At 36.8% G+C, this 27,154-nt stretch overlaps 1 protein-coding gene across 1 annotated transcript in view; it reads right to left on the reverse strand.

Annotated features, from left to right (window-relative positions):
• htt (huntingtin) overlaps window positions 1-27,154 on the reverse strand; it is a 46,162-nt gene that overhangs the window by 12,792 nt on the left and 6,216 nt on the right. Inside the window, 26 exon segments of the mRNA XM_089709655.1 lie at window positions 492-644; window positions 1,555-1,748; window positions 1,945-2,980; window positions 3,358-3,504; window positions 4,152-4,283; window positions 4,473-4,591; window positions 4,967-5,149; window positions 7,166-7,298; window positions 7,828-8,014; window positions 9,351-9,738; window positions 10,312-10,545; window positions 12,960-13,054; window positions 13,574-13,676; window positions 14,961-15,054; window positions 15,816-15,976; window positions 18,032-18,544; window positions 18,816-18,991; window positions 19,444-19,692; window positions 21,248-21,533; window positions 21,536-21,907; window positions 22,062-22,317; window positions 24,062-24,181; window positions 24,518-24,714; window positions 25,214-25,902; window positions 26,352-26,476; window positions 26,914-27,023. Coding sequence (XP_089565781.1) covers window positions 492-644; window positions 1,555-1,748; window positions 1,945-2,980; window positions 3,358-3,504; window positions 4,152-4,283; window positions 4,473-4,591; window positions 4,967-5,149; window positions 7,166-7,298; window positions 7,828-8,014; window positions 9,351-9,738; window positions 10,312-10,545; window positions 12,960-13,054; window positions 13,574-13,676; window positions 14,961-15,054; window positions 15,816-15,976; window positions 18,032-18,544; window positions 18,816-18,991; window positions 19,444-19,692; window positions 21,248-21,533; window positions 21,536-21,907; window positions 22,062-22,317; window positions 24,062-24,181; window positions 24,518-24,714; window positions 25,214-25,902; window positions 26,352-26,476; window positions 26,914-27,023 — 6,452 coding nt within the window.

Consider the following 27,154-nt stretch of genomic DNA (forward strand, 5'->3'; position numbering starts at 1 on the left):
CCAAGCTAAACCTGCTTCGAAATTGACATCACAATCAAAAGGAAACCAATATAGACCTGTCTGAAGCTTTTTATCAAATTGTGATGAATAAAACTGATCGATAGAAAACAGCTTTCTACGTTCCCTTAAGCAGAATCTTTACATTTAAAATAATGGTAATAATGGTTTGGTGTAAATGTTTCAGACACATAATAGTCAATATATAATACATAGATCAGGCCGATATTCGAACTACAGGTTTTCGCATATATAGACGATATAGTTATTATGAAAAATGATCGATGCTCTATGATGTAGACTGTAATTTCGAAATGTAATTTTTAAATGGATATCAATTCTAAGCTGTCTTCGAATTATATCAACACATGCAACGAGAAATGGTTACAATTTTGCAAAAATAATTACTTACAAAATAATGAATAAGTTTTGTATAAATCAAGAATTTATTAAGTGAAGGTACAAAGTACGGAAATTACAGAAGTAAAACCAACCTAAACAGGAACGCCTCAAGCACGTCCAGGTCCTGCAGCGCCTGCAGCGGCAGGTCCACGCGCTGCAGCAGCTCGCGGTCCTTGCGCGTGCGGACCTCCACGCACGACCACGCCAGTGGCGGAATTAGTGCCATGTTGCTCACTATTTCTATCCTATAATCATTGGGATTCAGATTGAATCATTTCGATAGAATTTTAGAAACGAATTAAAAATTAATATACGGCAAATAAAAAATATGAAACTGAGAAAAAATCTTTTGAAAAATGAAATCGTATTTATTGTATAATATTCATTAAAAAAAAACCGGCCAAGTGCGAGTCGGGCTCGCGCACAAAGGGTTCCGTAGCAGCAAATATAATAAATTACAGTTAAATCAACCTATCTCAAAAACTATAAGAGATACTTTGATCAAACCAAAAATCGTTGAAAGAGTTAATTAGCATGCATCACCTCTATTTTTTTTAGAATTTTATACCCCGTAGTTATAAAAATAGAGGGGGGGGGACATACTTTTTACGACTTTGAGAGCTGATATCTCAAAAACCGTTCACTTTAAGAAAAATGTTTTTTAGAAAACTTTATATCATTTTAAAAGACCTTTCCATTGATACCCCACACGGGTATGTACATCGAAAAAAAAAATTTCATCCCTCAGTTACATGTATGGGGGGCCCCACCCCCAATTCTTTTTTTTACTATTTAGTGTCATATTTTTGTAGCGGTTCATACAACACATATTCCCATCAAATTTCATCACTGTAGTACTTATAGTTTCCGAGTAAATCGGCTGTGACAGACGGACAGACGGACAGACGGACAGACGGACATGACGAAACTATAAGGGTTCCGTTTTTGCCATTTTGGCTACGGAACCCTAAAAATGCAATAATCCTTACCTTGTAACAACATACAAGTTTCACATATTCAAAAGGCGACTAAAGTGTCAAATATAATGCAGTATTTAATTATTTCAAAGAAAATCGAAAGATTAACACGTGACTGTCAAATTCTTTACTTTCTCTTGCATTTTCAAAAATCAAAAATTTCAAAGAAACTGCTTACCTTGATAAACTAACAATTAGATCTTCAATGGGCTTCTTATAACGTCTTCCCAGAATATTTTCCCTTCTCACGTAGAAGTTCTGTTCCCAATATTCGATAAGAGTTATCAGTTTATCTCCAGTTATTATTATGTCCGGTTTGGGCCCTGGATCTTGCGTTTGTATGTGAGATTTGGATGTAAGTGGTTTATTATCCTGAAATAATTGTTTATTTAAATTTATTTATAAATCAAAATACATCTTAATCGATAGAATAAACGTGTATTAAGGTGCAGTTCATTATAAAAGAAATCTAAGCTTTTCTATTGGAATAATGCATGAAGGAAAGCATTGTACATTCATGAAAAAAATAGAAATAGAATTACACATTATAAATAACTTATTATCATACCTTGACTAAATACTTGACCACAGCGTACAAACAACAAATAGCCGACTGTATTCTATTCATCTGGTTTTCCACGTTAAGCTCTGACCAAATCTCCTCAAACTTCAAAGCCTTTGCTACATTATCTATGGTCTCTATAATCACGTGGTCCACACATACATTATCTGGCATATTGGCGCGAAACGACATGTCATTGTGCACCGGACTTTCTAACACCTTCTTGTTACTTATCAAAAACGACAAATACTGCAACGAGACCACACAGAATATCGCCAAATTGCGTGCTAGAGTGCTCGGGAGTATGTTTTCTATACACTTTTCTAACAAATCACAGTCCGTATCATCAATGAGGTTTACTACTCTTTCTAGAGATGGAAGGAAACCGGTTAGAATTGTCTGTATCGTCATAAACTCTTGATAGAACAGTTTATCTTGAAATACTTGGTGGCACCGTCGCGTGTATCTGTCTATCGTTTGTTCTACATTTAGGTTAAAGTTCTCGGACTGACTGAGCGGTCGACTTTGTTTCGGAAATAGTCTTAATATTTCTGCCAAGGATTTGTCTAGAGACGATATACTGGCTAGATACAATTTGGGCAATTCTGGTATGTTAATTTCACACTCTTCTTCGGTAATTTTTAAATTGCCAAAGTTTTCTTTAACATCATTATCAACCATTGGTATGAAGAACTGTGATTTCGACTCTTTGCTGTCGCTTTTCTTGAAAACGTGGATGTTAACAACGTTCATCTTGTTGCTATCTATAGATGACGACATTTCCTCTTTTTCCCTCGCCACTTCTCTTTCTTCTCTGTCTATCTCTCTTTCCATCTCTTTCAATTCTTGAACGGATACGACATTTAGGAAATCTCGTATAAATGTATCGCATGTTACTTTGAAACTGGCGCTAAGTATTTTTCTATCAAAGTCGGGACAAGACATCATCATGTTGATGTCTTCGAGGGAAAATTTCGTTAATAAATTTGCTAAATCTGTATATTTTGGTACTTTTGGTAGTGCGCTATCTTGCTGACAGCATCTAGAATTTCAAAAAATCATTTTGTTTAAACTTAACATGACAATTAATACTGGGAAAGTTAATATAAAATTTAGTACTGAAAATGTATTGTTATTCATTTAAGACAAATCGTTAGCTCAAGACAAATCTTTAGTTGAGCTATCTCCACTTAAAGTTAAAACGAAACAACTGTAAAAGTTATTGTATTGTTTATATAGTATTGTTTATATTGAGAAGAGGGCAATTTTTTTATGTTTGGAGATAGTTATGAAGATGTAGCTGGTTAGTTGAACGGCCTTCTAGGAACGAACACAACATGCACAAAATTATATACCTACACTTGTGACAATTTAATGAAACTAACAATTAATTAATATTAATGATACATATATAGTTACCTGGCTTTAACCTGCGCCATCCACTGCGTGGCAGGTTCGGCAGCCCTGACAGCGCGCGGGTTGAGCGGCCGCGCGCCGCCCGCGAGCGGGGACAGGTCGAACGCGCTACACGCTAGTGTATTCAGCGCTGATACTAGCGGACGGTACCTACGTTTGTATTGTGTTGTTTTTATTTGGTTCACAAGTTGTAATTCACAAAAATAGGCTTATAAACTAATGACTACTATGTGTAATCGATAAATTAGTGAGCACATTGATGTAATATTGTTGCTACAGTAACTCATTGCCGTTCAAAACCAATTTTACGCCTTAGTAAGAAGCAATGAGTTTTGACTGTAACATAGTCACTTAAATTAACCTACACCTAAAAAAAATAAAAAAAAACAACTTAGCACTATTATTACATCTTTGAAAGTAGCATAGTTCTTAAGTTGTTTTCATTAAATACAAAAAAGTAATAAATATTGCGTCTAGCGTCTGCTATATTCAGATATGAGTAAAGCGTTTGATTCTGTAGATCATTATTTGCGTTCATGTAATTGAGAAAAGTATGCAGTCAGAAGAAAACCAATAAATAGATTAAAAAGTACTTAAAACAAAGGGAGCAGCGTGTTGAAATAATGAAAACTGTTAACGTAAATAAAATCATAATTTTAGTTTAATCGCTGCGGAGTTCTGCAAGGGAGTAGTCTCGGTCCGTTTCTATTTCTATTATACATTAACAATTAACACAATCAAACAACACAGTTTTATACAAGTAATCCTCCATCGAACACATATATTAAAGAACTGACCTCAAATGCACTTTGTCCTTCTGCAGCATCTCCAGCGCCACCTGCACGTCTTCTTTAGTCCACTGGCCCGTGATCTGCTCTAGTGGTAACTCTTTTAACATGTTACACCTATCTATTGCTAGTTGCGCGAACCTGGAATACAGTTTTATGAATGAAATTTTTATTTTTTTAGTAGGTGACATCATTATTATAAAGTTTAATGAGTGTTGTACACAAACAAAAACTATTTTTGAAGAAAATAAAAATGGATCAATAAAATATTTTTAAAACAATGTTAATAGTATTTTTAGTGTCTAACTGACACGTAATAAATATACCTACCTAACCGCCAGTGAAGGCTCCAATTTACCAATGATGCGGCATATGAAGAATATCAGAGGCCCCGACTGACTTTCGTGGCACGTCGACAGTATTTTGTACGTGTTCAACGCGAATTCTCCCTGGAAATTTACAGAGTTGCCATAAATAAATTGTATACTAAAATTATTTTTTGAAGTAAAACCTCTTCAGGCGCATTGACTGTAAAATTTCAAGGTCGCGTCATGGCAATACCGTCACGTCATGGAGTACGGCAATGATTTAGGTATCTTTGAATCTTTTTTTTTGTCAGAGAAATTTCAGTTCAAAAAAACTTGTGTGCCGGGCACAGGTGGCACACCTGCCCTGTGCTCGGCACACAAGTTTTTTTTTTATCTCAGAACTTTCGACCTTTCGATTTTGATATTTTTTTAAAGCTGTTGCTCGTCACGTGGTCCCATTCAAATGTGGTTTAGTTCGTTGCCCTCGTCACTCGCAGGTCGCACGCACGCACACACCTGGTGCGTGTCGCGGCAGCGCGCGGGCAGCGCGTGCAGCAGCAGCGCGGCGGGCGCGGGCGCGGCGCACAGCGCGGCCAGCAGGCGGCGCGCGGCCCCCTCGCGGCACCAGCGCACCAGCTCGCCGGTGCGGTTGGCGACCACCCACGTCGCCGCCACTGCGTCCCCAAGCCCGCTCTCCACCTGCGCACGACGCAAAACAACGTAGAAAAACGACCAGACCAGACCAGAACAAAAGTCCAGAAACCTAACTTTTACAGAAACCTAACTTTTACAGAAACCTAACTTTTACAGAAACCTAACTTTTACAAAAAACCTAACTTTTACAGAAACGTAACTTTTACAGAAACCTAACTTTTACAGAAACCTAACTTTTACAAAAAACCTAACTTTTACAGAAACGTAACTTTTACAAAAACCTAACTTTTACAGAAACCTAACTTTTACAAAAACCTAACTTTTACAGAAACCTAACTTTTACAAAAACCTAACTTTTACAGAAACCTAACTTTTACAGAAAGGTAACTTTTACAATATATTGGAAATAATTTGGAAAATCCAAAAGTGCACGCCTCATAATTTTTTTTAATAAATATTTATTAATTATTATTTTTGTTTATTTAATAACAATTAAACCACATCGAATCAGACCCTGAAAAATGAAAGGGTTCTATTCCTGAGCATACTCAAGCGTAAGAGAAAAAAAAAGACTCGATTAGTAAAGTATTTCGGTCGTTATCGTGTTAACAAGAAAAAGGATCCGCACATACAGACACACGGACGTCCAAGACAGAACTTTTTTAAACTGTTTTTTAACTAGTTTAAATAACAAAAATGACATCAAAAATATCATGAACGTTAAAAATAGTGTTTTTTCTTAATATGTGTGTGTATGTATTATCTTACAAGTGCAATGTATGATACATAAAGACATTTTAAGTTTGAAAAATCAGATGTTTTGCGCGAAGTGACAGTAGTACCCACCTCAACGCTTCGCTTATGAGGCGTGCAAAAACCTAACTTATACAGAAACCTAACTTTTACAAAAAACCTAACTTTTACAGAAACGTAACTTACAAAAACCTAACTTTTACAGAAACCTAACTTTTACAAAAACCTAACTTTTACAAAAACCTAACTTTTACAAAAAACCTAACTTTTACAGAAACGTAACTTTTACAGAAACCTAACTTACAAAAACCTAACTTTTACAAAAAACCTAACTTTTACAGAAACCTAACTTTTACAGAAACCTAACTTTTACAGAAACCTAACTTTTACAAAAACCTAACTTTTACAGAAACCTAACTTTTACAGAAACCTAACTTTTACAGAAACCTAACTTTTACAAAAACCTAACTTTTACAGAAACGTAACTTTTACAGAAACCTAACTTTTACAAAAACCTAACTTTTACAGAAACCTAACTTTTACAAAAACCTAACTTTTACAGAAACGTAACTTTTACAGAAACGTAACTTTTACAAAAACCTAACTTTTACAGAAACCTAACTTTTACAAAAACCTAACTTTTACAAAAAACCTAACTTTTACAAAAACCTAACTTTTACAGAAACCTAACTTTTACAGAAACGTAACTTTTACAAAAACCTAACTTTACAGAAACCTAACTTTTAAAAACCTAACTTTTACAGAAAACTAACTTTTACAAAAACCTAACTTTTACAGAAACCTAACTTTTACAGAAACCTAACTTACAAAAACCTAACGTTTACAGAAACCTAACTTTTATAGAAACCTAACTTTTACAGAAACCTAACTTTTAAAAACCTAACTTTTACAGAAACCTAACTTTTACAAAAACCTAACTTTTACAGAAACCTAACTTTTACAGAAACCTAACTTTTACAGAAACCTAACTTTTACAGAAACGTAACTTTTACAAAAACCTAACTTTTACAGAAACCTAACTTTTACAGAAACGTAACTTTTACAAAAACCTAACTTTTACAGAAACCTAACTTTTAAAAACCTAACTAACAGAAACCTAACTTTTACAGAAACCTAACTTTTACAGAAACCTAACTTTTACAAAAACCTAACTTTTACAGAAACCTAACTTTTACAGAAACCTAACTTTTACAAAAACCTAACTTTTACAGAAACCTAACTTTTTTAAAAACCTAACTTTTACAAAAACCTAACTTTTACAAAAAGCCAACTTTTCCAGCAACGTACCACATGGTCGGCCGCGGCGAGCGTGACGGCGAGGTGCAGCGCGTGCGCGGGCGGCGCCGCGCGGGCGCACAGCGGCGCGCGCCGGCTGAACCCCGCCAGCTGCTGCCAGTAGCCCGCCGACACGAAGCCCAGCCTGCACGCGACACACGAACCAACATTTTTATTTTATTTCATTTGTATAAGAACATAACAGTCATACATGCTTTCATATAAAAAAGTTTTAAAGTTCACAATGACCACACAACAATATGTTAACACACAACATTTAAAAAACGAGCCTCACGCAAATGAACTAATCTACTTAGATATAATAAAACAAACAATAAAGCCCAAATTTCTGAACAAACTTAGAAAAATTAAATAATTTAAAATTTTTATTTATGTTGCTATTTGTACGGGGTTGTAGGGCATCTATAGATTTGTTAATATCGATGTTGTACGAACATCAATATTACACAAATTTTAAGCACGTCACTAAAGTTACACATAATATTATACAAAATATTTTTGCAGCATATTTCTTCAAGTGTAAAATGAAAACAGTGCACACCTGCACAGCAGGTGCGACCAGTGCGCGGCGAGCAGCGGGCGCGCGTGCGCGGCGCGCAGCACGGCGCGGCTCAGCGCGTCCAGCGGCACGTTCTCGTCCGGGCTGTACACACCTGCACAGCAGGTGCGACCAGTGCGCGGCGAGCAGCGGGCGCGCGTGCGCGGCGCGCAGCACGGCGCGGCTCAGCGCGTCCAGCGGCACGTTCTCGTCCGGGCTGTACAGCCCCGGGTTCAGCCCGCTCTGCTCCGCCTGCACCAGGCTCTGCGCCGACTTCGCCGTCAAAGGGAACTGGCAACCGGCTGGATAGAAAGCGGCCAGTTTAACCAATAATTACAAAAATATCATGGAACAGAAAATATCATCAGTAATAGAGCGAAAGATGAAGGCAATTGAATTGATAAGATGACCAAAAACATCAGATAATGTACAGTGAAACATGGAAATATCTACACGAACAATAAAGCACGGTAAAATATGAATAGAAATTAATTTACCTTATACAATAGGCATGACGAAAGATTTTGAAATCCTCTTCCATAATGTGTGTATACGTTTACTATAGAAGAAAAACCCTATATTTCGGTAATATACTTAAATTTAACGAAGATCAAAGCCATTTTTCAAAAAATATTTATTAACTGTGCCAAAACAGCTCGCAGGTGTCATGGCGTAGGTGTGACGTCACTCTTTAGTAAATACGTTATTGTAAAAAATTGAAATGATTGTATAAAGTTGCCGCGGAGAAACCCGAACCACATATTCGTGAATTCGCAATTATATTTCCGTTCTGAGTCGATAAAGCATACGTGAAACAATAGAAAATAAATAAAAATGCGCATTCTCAACATATTCATAACAACAAAACACACCTGACGTGAAGTTGTTTACATAAGCGTGACGTCACGCGTGTTTCTGTCAAAATGGCCGACTGCAGAATTTCAATGTTTTATTTTATTGACAATCTCATTAATCTTAATGCTTTTAATATTTCTAAGTCACTATTTTTAATTTATTTATTATACATTTTCCCTTAAAAACACTAATTCGATCATTTATGGATACTGTCGTCATGCCTATTACTGTGTAAGTAATAATTGTTGCACAGAAAACAATGCATGTTAAATGTATAAGAAAGTGATGTAAAAATAACGAACATTAATTATTGATGCACGAAAAACAATACACAGTAAATTGAGTAAGGAAAATTCATCAAAGCCAAAAGTGCACAAATAGTAATGCTCAAAAATAATGAAGAGTAAACTGAGCACCGCAAATAAAAGCACATTCAACTGTGTATATGCATTGTAATCGGAGAACAAAGAAATAATTTACAATGAATAAAAAGGGAACAATGATTGATCCCTGTGGTACACCGAGCATAACCATACGTTTAATATAAAAAATAAAGTTATTATTTTTAGTAGTGATAACTTTCAGCGGACGTTTGTTAAGATTTCTTTATCACTGAGATGAGGTATCGAAATATAAAACATATAATGATATTTTATTTATCAAAACGCAAAGTGTATAGAGTCAAAAGTTTGAGCAAAGTCAAAGAGTGCAAAAATTTACGCATTATCACAATAGAAATTTTACAGTTAAAATACTGCAAGTGAATAAAACACAAAAACTCACTCGTCAAATGCAGCATATGCTTCACTTGTACAATGATGTTCACCACAACCATATACAGCAGTTTGTCGTCTTCATCGCAGTGCTCGTCTTCGACGTCACTGTCAAAGTCTTCCATCTCCGTTATTGCGAATGTCAGAGTCTTGAACAGAAATCTGACCAGAATAACGTCTGGTGAGAGGTTAGCACAGCTTTCGTTCACATTTTGTACATTAAGTGGATCTGTGTTAGGTTTCACGTTGAAGAAGATCGCCTGTGGCGCGATACAAGTCGCCTTAAGGTAGTTGATGGATAGAAGGATTTCACTTTCAGGTATTAATACAAGAACTTTGCGTAGGAGCAACATTATCGTCGTGAGGTATTGCAGTTTCTCTTTACGTGGCGCTGTGTCCTGAAAAAGAATGTTATGTTAATGGGGGTGAAAGTCTGAAATACGCACGACATTAACAAATAAATTTTAGTTATTTTAATTCGAATAAAATTTCCATCAACATTATAGTCGAGCCAATTTAATAGGCAACATTTGACGTCTATCAATTTTATCTTTGTAGGGAGGTAACCTGCAACTTGCTGAAAAGTCAAATAAATGTGCAGTTCTAACAAAACAAAATGACATATTATTCTATGCCGTCGTTACGTTATTGAATTTTGTTGAACTATCAAATGTTGCCTATTAAAATGGCTCTACTATAGTGGTATTTTTATACATATAGTAGGGTAGGTCTATGGCCAATTATAAAAATATTTGTAACTAGCTCTGCCGCGCGGTTTCACCCGCATTACTCCGCTCTTGTTGGTCTTAGCATGATGATATATAGCCTATATTACTCGTGGATAATGTAGCTTTCGAATGGTGAAAGAATTTTAAAAATCGGTTCAGTCAGCCTATTCATAACAGACAAACAAACAAACAAAGTTTTCCTCTTTATAATATTAGTGTAGATATGTAATTGGGCAAAACTACCTGGGGGGGCGGGGCGAACAGCGCGCGCAGCAGCAGCTCGAGCTGCGGCTGGTCGGCGAGGTGCGGCGCGAGGCGGGTGAGCAGGCGGGCGAGGGGGCGCGGCGCGGGGCGCGGGGCGGGCGGGCCGGGGGCGCGGGCCGCCAGCGCGCGCGCGCACGTGCCGCCGCACTGCGCGCCCCAGCGCGAGCCCGCCCCCCCACTCGCCGCTAGGATGCACGACACCAGCTCCACCACCTGCCCACACACACACACACACACATATATACATATTACATATATACAAGACTATACAGAATGTAATCGTTAAGTGTGCACAGGCGATTATTCCGTAACTATTGCAGATTAAAAAAAACTTTATACTGATATCGAAAGCCCTTCATCTAATGAGTAAAATACAATAATAACTTTTAAAAAATAAAACGGGAAATATCCAAAAAGTTACATAAAACACTCCCCATACATTGAATTTTCCATACATTTTGTGTTCAAAGCAAATGTTAAAAGTGACGTCCTCGTTTTGAAATACCATTGTATTCATAGCGTTACATCTGTGCTTATGGCCTTTCACGATACTTCTGAATGAATTCATATACCTACTTGAGTTTGGACATTATAAATAAGCATAATATATAGTTTAGTAAAATATGACCATCACGTAATATAACTCGCTGCTACGCACAACTGTAAGCCAAATGTCACTTATTGAAAATCTGTGCCTGTCGCGAGCGCAGTCGCGAGCGACAGGCACAGATTTTCACACAGAGATTTCCACACAGAGATTTTCACACAGAGATTTTCACACAGAGATTTTCACACAGAGATTTTCACACAGAGATTTTCACACAGAGATTTTCACACAGAGATTTTCACACAGAGATTTTCACACAGAGATTTTCACACAGAGATTTTCACACAGAGATTTTCACACGGAGATCTTCACACGGAGATTTTCATATAGAGATTTTCACACAGAGATTTTCACACAGATTTTCACACGGATATTTTCACACAGAGATTTTCACACAGAGATTTTCACACGGAGATTTTCATGCAGGTTTGCTAAGCTGAAAGATAGGCCAATTCAATATGGTAACATTTACTATCGTTAGATCTTCGAATGGAATAAAAAAAGACGTGTGGCACTCGGGGACTGCCGCGGTAAAGCTATTGCATAGCATGCCTTCAAGCCACGCCTCCGAGCCCGTCGGAGTGGGGAGCGTGAGGTTTTTCGTTACGGAATTTCTCGATTCGGTCCCCGCGCTCAAGGCCCGCGATAGAAGCTATGCAATAGCTTAAAAAAATGCCAAGAAAGATAAACTTACCCAGTGGTGAACATCACCACTTCAAGGGCCCGTAAAAAAATAAAATCACACAAAAAAAGAGCAGAAGAAACCATTAAAAATGATAAAAGGGCATTCAGACATTTAAAAGACAATAGCCTAAGATCCCACCGCAGGATCAGTGCGTTCATCGGTTTTTTGCTGAAAAGCGAATTTTTATGTATATTTATAATTAGGAGAATATACATATTATATCGACTAGGTTGCCAGTCAAAATTTGTCCGCAAGCATGTTTTATTAAAATTTTTCTAATCGATTTTTGGGAAAAAAATTCGTTCACTAGTTTTTTTGAATAAAATGTAGTCTGCATTACGTCAAATGATATAAAAATTCTAAAAAATCACGGTTGCCGCTTTTCACCTGGCCGCAACATCTTGGCAGCCTGGTGCAAACACGTATGATTTCGATTCATTTTTACGTTCATAACGCACATTTATGAATCATATATCAAATTACAGCTAATTTTTTTCTATTTATTATCATATATGGTTGCCTAATTAAATCCCGCCGCAAATAAGGGTTGCTGGCTTTTAAAAATTATAAATATAGGATTAGTGCGTTCATCGTTTTTTGCTGAAAACCGAATTTTTATGTATATTTATAATTAGGAGAATATATATCGACTAGGTTGCCAGTCAAAATTTGGCCGCAAGCATAACTCCGCATAAAGTCATAACTCCGAAAATACGAAAAATCGCATAACATACATGGGGGTGATTCGGATAGCCCTCTAGGTCCTCTACCTCCCAGCTTCCGTTCATCACTACTTTTTGGGACACCCTGTATATTAAGAATTTACCTTTTATATGTGTGCTAAATTTCATTTTAATCTGTTCAGAAGTATTTGCGTGAAAGAGTAACGAACACACATGTACACATCCTCCCAAACTTTCGCATTTATAATATTAGTAGGACTACATATTATGGCGAAAAGTGATAAGATAAACGAAAATAGAGCGCGTATGCCGAGCACACGTGTCAGAAATTAAAATTGGCGAGATTCATAATACGAAAATGACATGAAATTTTACTCTAAACGCGCTTAAAAAGTTTCACTTCAAAAAGTTTTAAAAGTATGAAATTAAAGTTAAACGAATAAAATAGTGTGATCGAAAATAGTGAATGGAGTAAATTGAAAGCGTTAAAATTTGATAATAAACTGTATGGTATAAAAAAGAAAGAAGCAGTGCTTAAAGTTGATAATAAACTATATGAGATGGAAAAAAAAGAGAAAGTAATTAATAGAAGAATTAAGAGAAAGTAATAATTATTATTGCACAAAAACAATAAAAATACACAATTTCTTACTCTTGGTAAATGCATTGTTTTCTGCAGCATATAGAAAATCACCTCCCGCGTAGCTTGCAGTTCTTGCTGTTGCGTGCGGCCCAGTGTGCCTGCCCCTAGAGATAATACATGATTTCTAGGAAAAATTTTAATTTTTATTATTATTTTTCCCACTCGAAGGACCAAAAATTTTAAATTTGAGTAAAATACTAAAACAATCCATATTAGGTATATATGCCATTGATGATTACATTGATTTTAACGAAGCAATCGATTTAGTCAATCACGAAATACTAAACGTAATGAGAACAATATGTTCTTTTTTTTCGGAATTGGTTTAAATAATATTTGAGTTTGCATTACTTTTTTTTACATTACATTACTTTTACGTGATATCGGGTGTCCCTCAAGGTTCATAATAAGGTCCGCTCTTATTTATTGTATTTGTAGACAATATAACAAAATGCAATCATAATCATAATCCCGAACCTTTGCACAAACAATTAAATTGTTATAATAAAGTTTTAAAACGCAATCGCTTCTTGTAGCTGAATATAATTTCAATCACAAAAGGCGTAAGTAGAATGCTGCTTATTGCTGAAAATGTAATTTTTATCACAAATGTGTTAGCTCACCGGTACCGAGCGATGTGAAGACTCTCAGTGCGACAGGCTCGAGGCCGGCCGCGCACGCGTCCTGCTCGCCCGCCGCCAGCAGACCGTCACACAATTGGATCAGCTGTACACACACACATACAGATAAATTGACCTACTGATAAAATTAATAATAATAGGATCATTTTATTGGGTTCTCCACTTTATATTCTTGATTTGATTGATTGATTGATTATCGATTGATTATCGATTGATTGATTATCGACTGATTATCGATTGATTATCGATTGATTATCGATTGATTGATTATCGATTGATTATCGATTGATTGATTATCGATTGATTGATTATCGATTGATTGATTATCGATTGATTGATTGATTGATTGATTGATTGATTGATTGATTGATTGATTGATTGATTATCGATTGATTATCGATTGATTGATTGATTATCGATTGATTGATTATCGATTGATTGATTGATTGATTGATTGATTGATTGATTATCGATTGATTGATTATCGATTGATTGATTATCGATTGATTGATTATCGATTGATTGATTATCGATTGATTGATTATCCATTGATTGATTATCGATTGATTGATTGATTGATTGATTGATTATCGATTGATTGATTGATTGATTATCGATTGATTGATTGATTATCGATTGATTATCGATTGATTATCGATTGATTATCGATTGATCGATTGATTGATTGATTATCGATTGATTATCGATTGATTATCGATTGATTGATTGATTGATTGATTGATTGATTGATTGATTGATTTGATTGATTATCGATTGATTGATTATCGATTGATTGATTGATTATCGATTGATTATCGATTGATCGATTGATTATCGTTTGATTATCGATTGATCGATTGATTGATTGATTATCGATTGATTATCGATTGATCAATTGATTGATTGATTATCGATTGATTATCGATTGATTGATTGATTGATTGATTGATCGATTGATTGATTGATTATCGATTGATTATCGATTGATTGATTGATTGATTGATTATCGATTGATTGATTATCGATTGATTGATTATCGATTGATTGATTATCGATTGATTGATTATCGATTGATTGATTGATTGATTATATTATAAACACATGATATTATAAAAATACACAATATGATTTATGCCCATTCTCGATTCGATTTAGTTACTTTAATAAGATGGTTTGATTAACATAGTCAAATACTTATAACCAGAAAAAATCTTATGTATTTAATAAAAATAAAGTATGCAAGAGCTGTTGATATTTTATCGTCTTCAAATACATGTTTCTGCGAACTAGTAGTGATGAAATCACACATTGTGCGATTCAGTTGCGTGGATTTAATTATTAAAACAAGACGTAGGTTACCTAGCCTTACCTTAGGAATTTCTATAATATGTTTCGAGTGATGTTTCGATGACGAGAGTTGCACCAGGAATAACATTATACTGTTGACTAGTTCGCAGCAATTACTGAAAGAGAATAAGCGCATAATTATATTTCAATAAATCTAAAGGTGAAGGTAAAGACGGAGAAATTTTAATTATGTAAAATAGACAGAAATTTCAAACGAAGCTAGCTAAAATATTGAATGGTAAAGCACAGCATACATTTATTGACATAGATGAATGAGATAAAAATTTAGTTTTTTCTACTTACAAGGTCGGCAACATATTTTTTGACATCAGCAGTAGACTCTGCATCTACTCTAACTGAAACTTATACAAAAAGAACACTTTGCAACTCACGGTATCTCGTGGTGCTCGAGCAGGTCGAGCTGCTTGAGCAGGAAGCCGATGAAGAGCTGGTCGCTGTCGAGCATGCAGTAGTTGACGCGCAACTCACGGTGTCTCGTGGTGCTCGAGCAGGTCGAGCTGCTTGAGCAGGAAGCCGATGAAGAGCTGGTCGCTGTCGAGCATGCAGTAGTTGACGCGCAACTCACGGTGTCTCGTGGTGCTCGAGCAGGTCGAGCTGCTTGAGCAGGAAGCCGATGAAGAGCTGGTCGCTGTCGAGCATGCAGTAGTTGACGCGCAACTCACGGTGTCTCGTGGTGCTCGAGCAGGTCGAGCTGCTTGAGCAGGAAGCCGATGAAGAGCTGGTCGCTGTCGAGCATGCAGTAGTTGACGCGCAACTCACGGTGTCTCGTGGTGCTCGAGCAGGTCGAGCTGCTTGAGCAGGAAGCCGATGAAGAGCTGGTCGCTGTCGAGCATGCAGTAGTTGACGCGCAACTCACGGTATCTCGTGGTGCTCGAGCAGGTCGAGCTGCTTGAGCAGGAAGCCGATGAAGAGCTGGTCGCTGTCGAGCATGCAGTAGTTGACGCGCAGCGAGAGCAGCTGGCACAGCAGCTGCAGCACCGCGCGCTGCAGCCCCGTGCCGTTCTGCAGCGTGTACATCTGGACACACGCGAACGACGGAACGTGTTAAATAATATTTGAAAAATATTATAGAATTATATTGGTCTAAGATCCGAATATAGGTCGACCTGCACCGGCGTGATAATAGAATGAGACCAATTTTAAAATAAATATTGTAGTCTATTAAAAAATCTATTAAAGATGGGTTGACTGAAAAAATTCCTAGACAGGACATTTTTTTTAATTTTTAAAAAATATTTTTTTTTAATTAATTGCAGTAAGTACTATCAAGATAATAAAAAAAATTATGATAGACTTGAAGTATGAAACCTACAGAATGTGCAGTCATAGGGTTTTCTATATTTACCTGGACAAACTGCTAGGTTGGCAGGTATAAACTTACTTTCACTTGATGGGATGATAGAAAAAAAATATATATCAGCATGAGCGCTGTTTTATAACAAAATTGTTTATTGTCTCAACACTGCATAAAAAAAAATAAAAAGATTTTTTTAATAATTAACTAAAAATATCCTGTCCAGGATTTTTTCAGTCAACCCATCTTTAATAGATTTTTTAATAGACTACATTTATTATAAAATTGGTCTCATTCTATTATCACGTCGGTGCAGGTCGACCTATGATCGGATCTTAGACCATATATTTTTTTAATAGAATGACAATCATCTCATCTTTCTGCCTTTCCGAGGCGAAAACAGAAAAATGCGGGTTCGATTTCCGCGTCGCGTTTGATCTATTTTTCTATTCCTTAAAAAAGATATCCACTATACATAAACCTGATAGACTGTCACTAATCCATACTTAATATTGTAAATGCGAAAGTAATTCTGTCTGTCTGTCTGTTACTCAATCACGCCTAAACTACTGAACCAATTTGCATGAAAGGAGGATGGCCACATATGACCTGAATGCGAACATTAATCATCGGTGTATCAAAAAATAGTAATTTATGCGTGCTTTTACTAACGGGGTCTAACTTATTTTTTTCGGGCCGGGAAAATGTTATGTATTATTAATAAATAAACTCAAATTCATAACATTGTTTGAACGCATCCAAACGTCTTTCATTTTTACCTGTGTCATGCGTTTCGTTTTCACAGCGCAGCGGGAGTTAATTAGCGATTACGTTTAAAAAAACACTAGAATAATAATATATATTTCTTTGTTTTATTTCACCTATCATATTTAATAGCAAAAACAGTAAGAAAGATATAATCTAGAGATTTAAAAAATATTTTTTGCCATAAATACATTTAATAATATACCTAAAATATGTAAAACGGAACGTATTTTTTACCGGCATAATAGACAGTAGACACAAAGGTTAGATGACACATGACATGATTGACGCGTAGCTGAAAAACATGATTTTGTTTATTATTTGATGATTATTTGTCACTACAGTGTTGTATTGGCTTATATAACAATGAAATAAATAACATAGGCTACGTCGTTCACCCTTAGAATTTAGTTATGGCTGTTGGTATAACTCTAAACCATATTCATTATATACGTAGCCATAACCTCAAAAATGGCAAATTATGTAAAAGTTCTAAGCTCCACCACTTTCAAATAATATATTTGCAATGTGGGATTGCTAAGGGTGGTTAGGCGAACCATTTAAGCCCTATATTAATCATGGTCGCGACATTTCATAGTCAGGTCTTGGTATGTATGGGCAGTGGCCGATGTCCTTTGGTATGGAGATATTTTGATACCCGAGAATGGACATAGGCTACCTTTTATTGCGAAATATGTACCACGGGCGAAGCCAGGGCGGACCACTAGTATAAATTAAAAATAACAGTGGCCCCAGATCGAAGCCTTGAGGTACACCGAATTATTTATAAAATAATCAGGTTGATGATTGATGATAATATGAAATAATGTAATTAATCGGCTTTCATAAAATCGTATTGTTGTATTCGAGGCGGGTATTCCATATTTTTCCAATTTATTCAATGTAGGTCTATGTGTAACAACAATCAAATGAATGAAATGTCTTAAACTTTATTAATTTTGTTGAAGATTTATTTTAGGTTCAATTTAATTTAAAATTTCTAAATCACTAACCTTCAAAGCCTGTATCACAACCGGTTCGAACAGCCGTATATATCTTTCCAACTCCTTTTTATTAGTGCTCCACTTGCGATCCATTCTATTCTTGTTAAAATTCTCTATCGCCAATAGCAATCGTTTCTCTTCTATCAGTATGGGATCTTTAGTCTCCTTTTCACTTCCTTCAGAAGATACACTATCACGTCTAGTTTCAGTATCTAGGCTATTTATCATTAAAACATCGTCGTAGAAACTAGCTGGTTCTTTTTTAGGCACCGGATCAGCTATATTCATATAGTCTTGGTACTGATTTATCATGTTAGTACCAAAGAGGCATTTTAACAGTTGCGTGACGCAGTATACTGCGTTTTCGGGGCATAGGGGCATTATCACTTTGAGATAATAGAGCAGTTCTTCGGTGAGGGGCCCGAATTCATTTTCGGTTGACAGTTCTAATTGTATGGCTAGCGATTTGAGAACGGTAGATAGAAATTCGTAGAATATACTGCTTTTCGGGTCCAGGTTTATCTACAAAAATAATTAGCAGGATTAAAATATATAAATATCTTTATTTAAAACTGTGTAACTGAACGGAAGTTTGAAAAAGAAATTATTTTTGGGAAATAGCTTTTTGCTATTCTAACTGTAACTTTACATACTACTTTGTAGTCAAGGACATATATCTGTGTTAAAACTTATACTAAATTTTAACAAAAAGTTTGTAAAATTTAATTCAAATTTTCATAAAAAGTAAAAGTACCCTACTTTACCCTACCCTAAAAGTTAAAGTATCTATTACCTTATGGTTAGAGTACGTAGCCCGCAAATTATCATACATCTTAACGAACACGGGTTCGTTCACAAAGTGTCCCGCGAAGCTCGCCTTGAGCGTGTTGGCGGGAGTCGTCGGCTTCTTCTTCAGAGATGCCTTGTCGTCTGTATCGGGTGTTATGCTGCTCTTGCGGGGGATCGAATCTTTCATGGAAAATAATACGATTAAAATAATATCCTTTATTTAACACACACATACAGAAGAAAAAAAGAGAAACATATTATAACATGTTAAAAATGTGTGCATCTTTTTTATTCGTAAAAATTGAAAATAATTAATTTTATTCAGTTTCAAACATGTGCAAAAAGTACAAGTCTTCTTTTTTCTTTTCATAATCATTAGATTAAAATTTAGTTTTCTGGGAATAATAATTAAGTCAGAAAACGGCTTTTTCGAAACAAATATTAATATAGTTAATATTTGTTTATAATAGGAATGTCCAAAACATAAAAAATGTTTTTCTTTTATGATAAAGCTTTAAATTAGTCCAACAGATTATAAAGATAATATCTAAACATGTAAACGTAAGATTATCGTTCACTAATTATGTCACGTAAGAAACTATCATTCACTCATCGTTCACTCAATCACTCACCTTGCGTCTTCCTCCTAACCGGACTGCCTGGCAGAGCAATACTGCTCTTATTCACATGTACATTAGGGTTAACTTCCTCTATCAAATGCACGAGCACATTGAGCATCTTTAATGTGACTTGTAGGAACTTCTCGGAGAGTGAAGCAACTCTTTCGTTCTCTAAGTAGTGCCATTTCTCTCTAAACTCTTGCGGATCGCGCTCGAATATGTCCTTGTTGGTTTTGTTGCGCATTATGTGGTCGATTTCAACTGAAACATATTATGTTGCTATTATCAGTATTTATTTATCTTACTGCCACACTCAGAAAGATTCATTAAATTAGTCCTAATGAGTAATTAACTAATTATCATTAAATCTGCTAATTGACGCTACATCCCAGAGACAAAATTTAAGGGTTCATTATTTAATGACAACTTTAAGTATCCATAGGGCGGAGTAACGTCAAATCATTCTATCGAATGCTTATCGATAAACGGTGAGTGTAGCCACACTTGAAAAACTGTTATTAGTAAATAGCAAAAAAACTTTATTTAAACACATTGAAAGCATCTATATAAATGACATAAATTAAAATAAGTTCTTTTACCGGTCGTTTTTAGTGAAAGACAAAGCAAAACATCTATTTCATATAAATAATTTAAAGCAACCAGACCCTTTTTTTCTGGTATCACTTATTGCTAACTGTCAATGTTTTCAATTTTATTTAAAAACTTTGCTTGCCGCTTGGATTGTGTTGTTGTGTTTCACCCGACAAGAAGTTTTTCGCGCTATTAAGTTTAATTACAGCTATATTTAATATCATGGTAAGTATCGTTAAAAGTACATTCAGTGAATCTATCATAGCAGTTAAACGACACAAACTTCGGTTCATATATGTTTTTTTTTAGGAGTTTCAAACAAAAACACCACGCAGTAGAGTAGCCAATTTCACCGCCGATGAAAAAGCTTTATTGGCACAATTGGTTAAAAAAAGAAGAATTATCTCGTAAATACCGTCTCGGCCCGACTTCTCTATACCTTCTGGCATAGTCTAAAAAGTCAATAAAGTCTATGAGATCAGACATCTTCACCAATCTTTAATATTGAAAAAACTTTTAATTAATGCTAATGTGATTTTTTTACCTATTAAAAATAAAAATATAACCTCAAGTCCTCAAACGCAAATGTCAAAATCAACCATTAAAAAGTTAAGTAAAGGTTTTGCTGTACTTAACTTTAATTGTCATTAAGGGACGGTAATGAACCGTTAACTGTCTCTGAGAGCGAACTTTTTTAAATCTGTACTAAGGAACGACTTATGTAACCATTAAACGTCTCTGAGTGTGGCAGTTAATCTTAAGTTTGTAAGGATGTTTGGATGTATGGATGTTTGTTACTCTTTCACGTAAAAACTACTGAACCGATTACAATGAAATTTAGCACACATATAGAGGGTAACTTGGATTAACACATAGGATAGGTTTTATCCCGGAAATCCCACGGGAACGGGAACTATGCGGGTTTTCCTTTGAAAACGCGGGCGAAGCCGCGGGCGGAAATCTAGTGAAAATATATGTGTATGCATTATTTAGATTTTAAATAATTGGAATACATATATAGCTTTGCAACATTTTTTCGAAATTAAATTTTGCTTTATTTTTGCAATTGATTATAGCTTTGATTTTCAAATGATTGCCAACCAACTTGAAAGGAGATTTCGAATTCGAATATGCATTTTTTTTTTCTTTTTGGGTTTTGTTACCTCAACTTTCGACTGAGTGAACCGATTTTGACGATTTTTTTTTTATTAGACTGTATACATACCGGGGTACAGCAGCCGCAGCACGTCCAGCGCGGCGGCCGCCCACAGCGCGCCGCAGCCGCGCTCGCACAGCGCGTGCACGCAGAGCTGTATACATACCGGGGTACAGCAGCCGCAGCACGTCCAGCGCGGCGGCCGCCCACAGCGCGCCGCAGCCGCGCTCGCACAGCGCGTGCACGCAGAGCTGTATACATACCGGGGTACAGCAGCCGCAGCACGTCCAGCGCGGCGGCCGCCCACAGCGCGCCGCAGCCGCGCTCGCACAGCGCGTGCACGCAGAGCTGTATACATACCGGGGTACAGCAGCCGCAGCACGTCCAGCGCGGCGGCCGCCCACAGCGCGCCGCAGCCGCGCTCGCACAGCGCGTGCACGCAGAGCTGTATACATACCGGGGTACAGCAGCCGCAGCACGTCCAGCGCGGCGGCCGCCCACAGCGCGCCGCAGCCGCGCTCGCACAGCGCGTGCACGCAGAGCTGTATACATACCGGGGTACAGCAGCCGCAGCACGTCCAGCGCGGCGGCCGCCCACAGCGCGCCGCAGCCGCGCTCGCACAGCGCGTGCACGCAGAGCTGCGCCGCTCCCACCCCGCGGTACGCAGCTCCGTGCTGTGCGGGCGGGTGGCGCGAGCAGAGCGCTCGGAGCGCTTCGATCGCACCTTGCTGACAAAAAATAATCACAATAATAATTTCAAAATTCCATATTAGATCAATAAAACATAAAAATCAACAATAAAAAAATTAAAATATTAAAAAAATACCTGAAAATCACAAAAACAGTTGTAAAATGAACAATCAAAAATAAAATAATACTCACTGCAAAATTCCTACATCCGTTCTGCATCATGCGCACCACGAGTTCCCCCACCACTTCTGCCAGTACATCATCGTCGACATCACTCCTCTCCTGTGTGAGTTGTGCCGGCAAGTCAGCAAGACAATGCACACGGCGAAGCAACGCAAGCGAATGTTGTTTCTCGTGAAGGGAAAAGATAGCGCTGGAGCGACGCGCTTCTTCCGCGAGCCAGGACGTGCTGGTCGCCCGTGGGGGTATGTATAGGGAGGGGATTATGCTGCAATATGTAAGTTGATCATTTATTTAGTTGCTTATATTTATTTTTATTGAAGTGAAACTTCATTAGGCGTGTTGAGAGTAAAATTTCAAGGTAATACCGTCACGTCATGGAGTAAGACGTCGATTTTGGTACCATCTTTGAATCTTGCCAAAGAAGTTTCACTTCTGACGCATGTGCTCAGCCCACACACTTTTTTTAGTTATCACTACATAGTATAAAACAAAGTCGCTTTCCCTGTCCCTATGTCCCTATGTCCCTATATCCCTATGTCCCTTTGTACGCTTAAATCTTTGAAACTACGCAACGGATTTTGATGCGGTTTTTTTAATAGATAGAGTGATTCAAGAGGAAGGTTTATATGTATAATAACATCCATTAAATAGTGGAGAAGTGCTGTTATTTTTGAGGTTTGTAATGTGATGTCATAAATAATACATTTACATTTTTTCCGCTTATATTGCAAACGCAGGCTGAACCCTACGAGTTTTATCAAAATAATGTACTAAGAATTGTACACAATGAAAAGGTCTACAGAAAAGTCCGCGATGGTATATGTCTATCTCTTATGGACAATAACTTTTTTTTGTCATTTACTTTTTACGACAAATAATGGCTAATTTTCGAAGCGATTTTAACCAATACAGCATTAATCCTTAGCCAATTAAATACCTTGAATACATTGTTCATTTAATATAGATCTATATGGCCCTTTACACCGTATGATTTAAGTGAATATTTTCGAAGATATTACAGATTTAAAAATTGCGGGACGTAGCGTTTGCGGCGGTACCGGCCGGCCGCCATTGCACCCGTGCGAAGCCGGGGCGGGTCGCTAGTTATTAAAATAAATTACTGTAGTTGCCAAAAAAATAAATATTTTTATTTATTATTATAATAAATTAAACATGCAAAGCTAGAGCACTGCTACCAACAGATCATTCGTTCGATCATTCAATCGTTCACTTAGTGATTAATTCGTATACAGTAAATCCAAACAAAAAAATTACAATAAACAAAACCTGCAAAGCTAGAGCACAGCTGCTACCAACAGATCATTCGTTCGATCATTCAATCGTTCACTTAGTGATTAATTCGTATACAGTAAATCCAAACAAAAAAATTACAATAAACAAAACCTACAAAGCTAGAGCACAGCTGCTACCAACAGATCATTCGTTCGATCATTCAATCGTTTACTTTGTGATTAATTCGTATACAGTAAATCAAAACAAAAAAATTACAATAAATAAAACCTGCAAAGCTAGAGCACTGCTACCAACAGATCATTCGTTCGATCATTCAATCGTTCACTTAGTGATTAATTCGTATACAGTAAATCCAAACAAAAAAAACTTGCTGATTTTATTTTTCTTGTTGGACTGAATTTTTAAAATTGATCAAACATATTCACTATAAATTTTTCAATTTCACTGTGTACAGGGTGTCCCTTCGTTGGTGTACTAAGCTTAAAGGTACTAATAGTTTTGCATGCGCTGATTACGTAAAATAGAGTTATAAAATTCATGACGCTTTTTATATTCGATGTATTTTTTTTAACTTATGTGGGTTGCCATTTTATGTTTAAGATTATGTTTGCAGATAAATAATAAATGCAAATGGTGGTAAAGTATTTATTTCTATAATTTATCGATAAAAGCTCTTCTTAAAGCCAAATCGAAATTTTTCGAATTCAATCGAATTTATCTTTGAGTTTCAGTTTAGTATTATTCAAAGAACTCACACAGCGATGGTATTAGCTGCCGCGGATCGTACTTTTTGGTCTGTGTCAGCGAGCAGACGGTATAAGGTGTCCATTATCACTTTACTCTGTTGTTTGTAGTTTGGACTCAGCATGAATAATCTGAAAAAAGAAAATTGTTAATTTTGTTGTGTCAATAAATTGAAAAGTGAAAAGTGATGGTGATGTAGCAACATAATTATATGAATCTCACAAGTGAAATATTATTGTTACAGATACTCTCAACAATATCGATCGATCAGTCAGAAATCAGAATCGGTCCGAAGAATTTGAGTTTGTTCTAATGCAACTGATTAAAAAACGTAGTTTTTTTTAATTACCATTATAATATTTCAAATCGATCTTGTACATTTTGTAGGAAGGTTCAATTAATTTTCTAGATTTTCTTGGTTCTAGGTAATTTATTTTTACGTTTTACACAATAGTATAATATCTGACCTAGCATAGGGCATCTTCTCGTACACCTTGGCGAGGTTGAGCCGGCACAGCCAGTACGGGTTGGCGTGCACGTTGGCCAGCGCAGCCAGCACGGCGCACAGCTCGCCGGCGTGCGTGCTGTGTGCCAGCGCCGCGCTGAGCGGAGCCAGTGTGCACAGCGTGTGGTTCACCGCCGAGTGGACCTCGTCCGATAGACCCTGCCCATTCATAAGCTATGTGTAGAAACAATCGAAACACAGTCGTAAAAGTAAAAAAATATACCGGCCTAATTGAGAGCCTCCTTTTTTTGAAATTGGTTAATAACGAGTAACGATAACAAATTGTCATCGCAATGTCATTCGAATGTCACGTGTGTCGAAAGTCACGTGTTGTGTCGAATGTCACGTGTGTCGAAAGTCACGTGTTGTGGCACGTGTGTGGAAAGTCAAGTGTTGTGTCACGTGTGTCGAAAGTCACTTGTTGTGTCGCATATGTCGAATGTCACATGTGGTGTGTATTCAAAGTCATAAAGTATGAATTATGTTTAGAAAGGCAGAAATTAATTTAAAAAACAGTTTGAATTGATCTGGTGCGTTTCATTGACGTCCCTTTCATGATTAACACGTCATATGTCATGTGTGGTGTGTCGTGTGTATTACGTTTGCATTACACGTCTGTGATGTGAAACATCTAACATCACATAACATAATAACGCACCTTCAAAATGACCTCCATCAGGTTCTCCAGGCTCATAGCCTCTGCGACATCTTTGGGCAGCGACGCGTAACTCCTCCAGCGGCTGTAGTCCCCGTGCGAGAGATCCAACGCCCCAACTAAATAGCGTCCCAAGCAGACCCTCAACAAACCCCTTATTTGGGGGTCACTGTGATCTTCGAATAGTAATATATCACTCAAATGTTGATATTCCAATTCGCTCTGTTCGCTCATCGACTCGACGTCTATCTTCTTCGGCCGTCTATCGAACTCTTTGTCGAACTTGACCGTTTCGTTCGTCGAGTCACCGAAATGGTCAAACTTCATGTCTAGATCTATGCTGGAAGATAGAATACCCCCGCTGCTGGACATCGGATATCCGGTCGATTGTTCATCTGTGGAATTCGTTGTGAAGTTGCTGTTCGTCATGTTTGTATCAGCGCTGAGTTCGCTGGCAATCAGTTTGCTGTCCAGCATATTACTGGGTGCGTCTTTTAGGCTTTTCAACTCGCTTTCTATGGACTTCTCTATGGATTTCGTGTATTTCGTGGTTTTGGATTGTTGCGTGCTGTCGCAGCTCTTTAATAGATCCTGGCTGAGAGATTCTGTGAGCGAGTCTTGGAAGCAAACGTTTCGTTCTAGAATGAACTCGTCTAGAGTATCTTGGTTTGATTCTGCACCTTCTGATAAACCTGTGGAATTTCAATGAATGATTGAATTAACTGACTAAACGACATCTGCTGTATTACATTTTTATCGGTACAATACACATTATTTGAACAGAAATAATCATTAATGTTTTGACATACCATTATAGCAACATATTTTAGTAATAATTAATTATAGTAACAATATCAATACAGAATTGAACAGATTTCTATTGGATTCAATTCAGTTTAGAAATGTTTCAAAATTTTTGAAGAAAATAATTATTTATTCAAATGTTTGTGCTTTCTTGAAATACGTGAAAACAGTGAATTATAATAAACTAGCCGTGCCCTGCAGTTTTACCCGCAGTGCTCTACTCCTGTTGATATTAGCCTGATGATATATAGCCTTTCTCGCCTTTCTGATATTAGCGCGTTCAAACAAACAAACTCTTCAGCTTTATAATATTATTATTAGTATAGTTGACACTTACTAGAATAATTCAATAGTTTAGTATCAGCGTCCTTATCGAGGTACAGTGTCGCTATTTGCGGGTACAGTCGCAGGATCTCCGCGAGACACGACAGCGCTGACGACTTCACAGACACACGGACAGACCTGGGTTTTGATATACTTTTTAGATACGAGCAATTTTTATTATCGGTCAGACTTTCAAAATACAATACACGATACAATACAAAATTCTTTATTTAACACACACATACAGAAGAAAATAAAAAGAAAAGAGAAAAACATATAAGATACAACACGTTAAATAGGCGACCTTATCGCTTTCAAGCGATCTCTGCCAGGCAACCTTTGGATAGGATTAGTTTTATGAAATAGAATGAGATAGGAGGTGTTTAAATTAAATAACATTATAAAATACCTGACAAAATTGAAATGAACACCCCATTTTTTATATGTTAGCAGTGCGATATTTCATGATTTTTAAACAAATCCACCAATCAATAATATTTTTTTAATTATTGTTTCCGTTGTACAGTTTTTTAAACATTATTTCATATATCAGAGCTAATTAAGTTTCCACTCACCGATCCGACACGAGTTGGCCTTTACAACCAGCGAGAAGGAACTTGGAGACAAGTAGTCGTGCGCAGTATTTCAGTCTTACGTCGTCGTCTGAACTTGATCCGATGTTTATCTGTGCAAGATATGTTTATTTTGATGAAATGGAAAAAATCAAGTAGTTAATAAGAAATATTATTCAGTAATACTTCCGTATTAGACTTTACACTATGTGGAATCCTAAAAATGGTTTGGATAATATTTATG

The sequence above is a fragment of the Colias philodice genome, chromosome 23 (genome assembly GCF_061535455.1).
Source record: "Colias philodice isolate Cphi_HAF_F1 chromosome 23, ilColPhil1 Martin Lab GWU primary, whole genome shotgun sequence".
Classification (NCBI taxonomy): domain Eukaryota; kingdom Metazoa; phylum Arthropoda; class Insecta; order Lepidoptera; family Pieridae; genus Colias; species Colias philodice.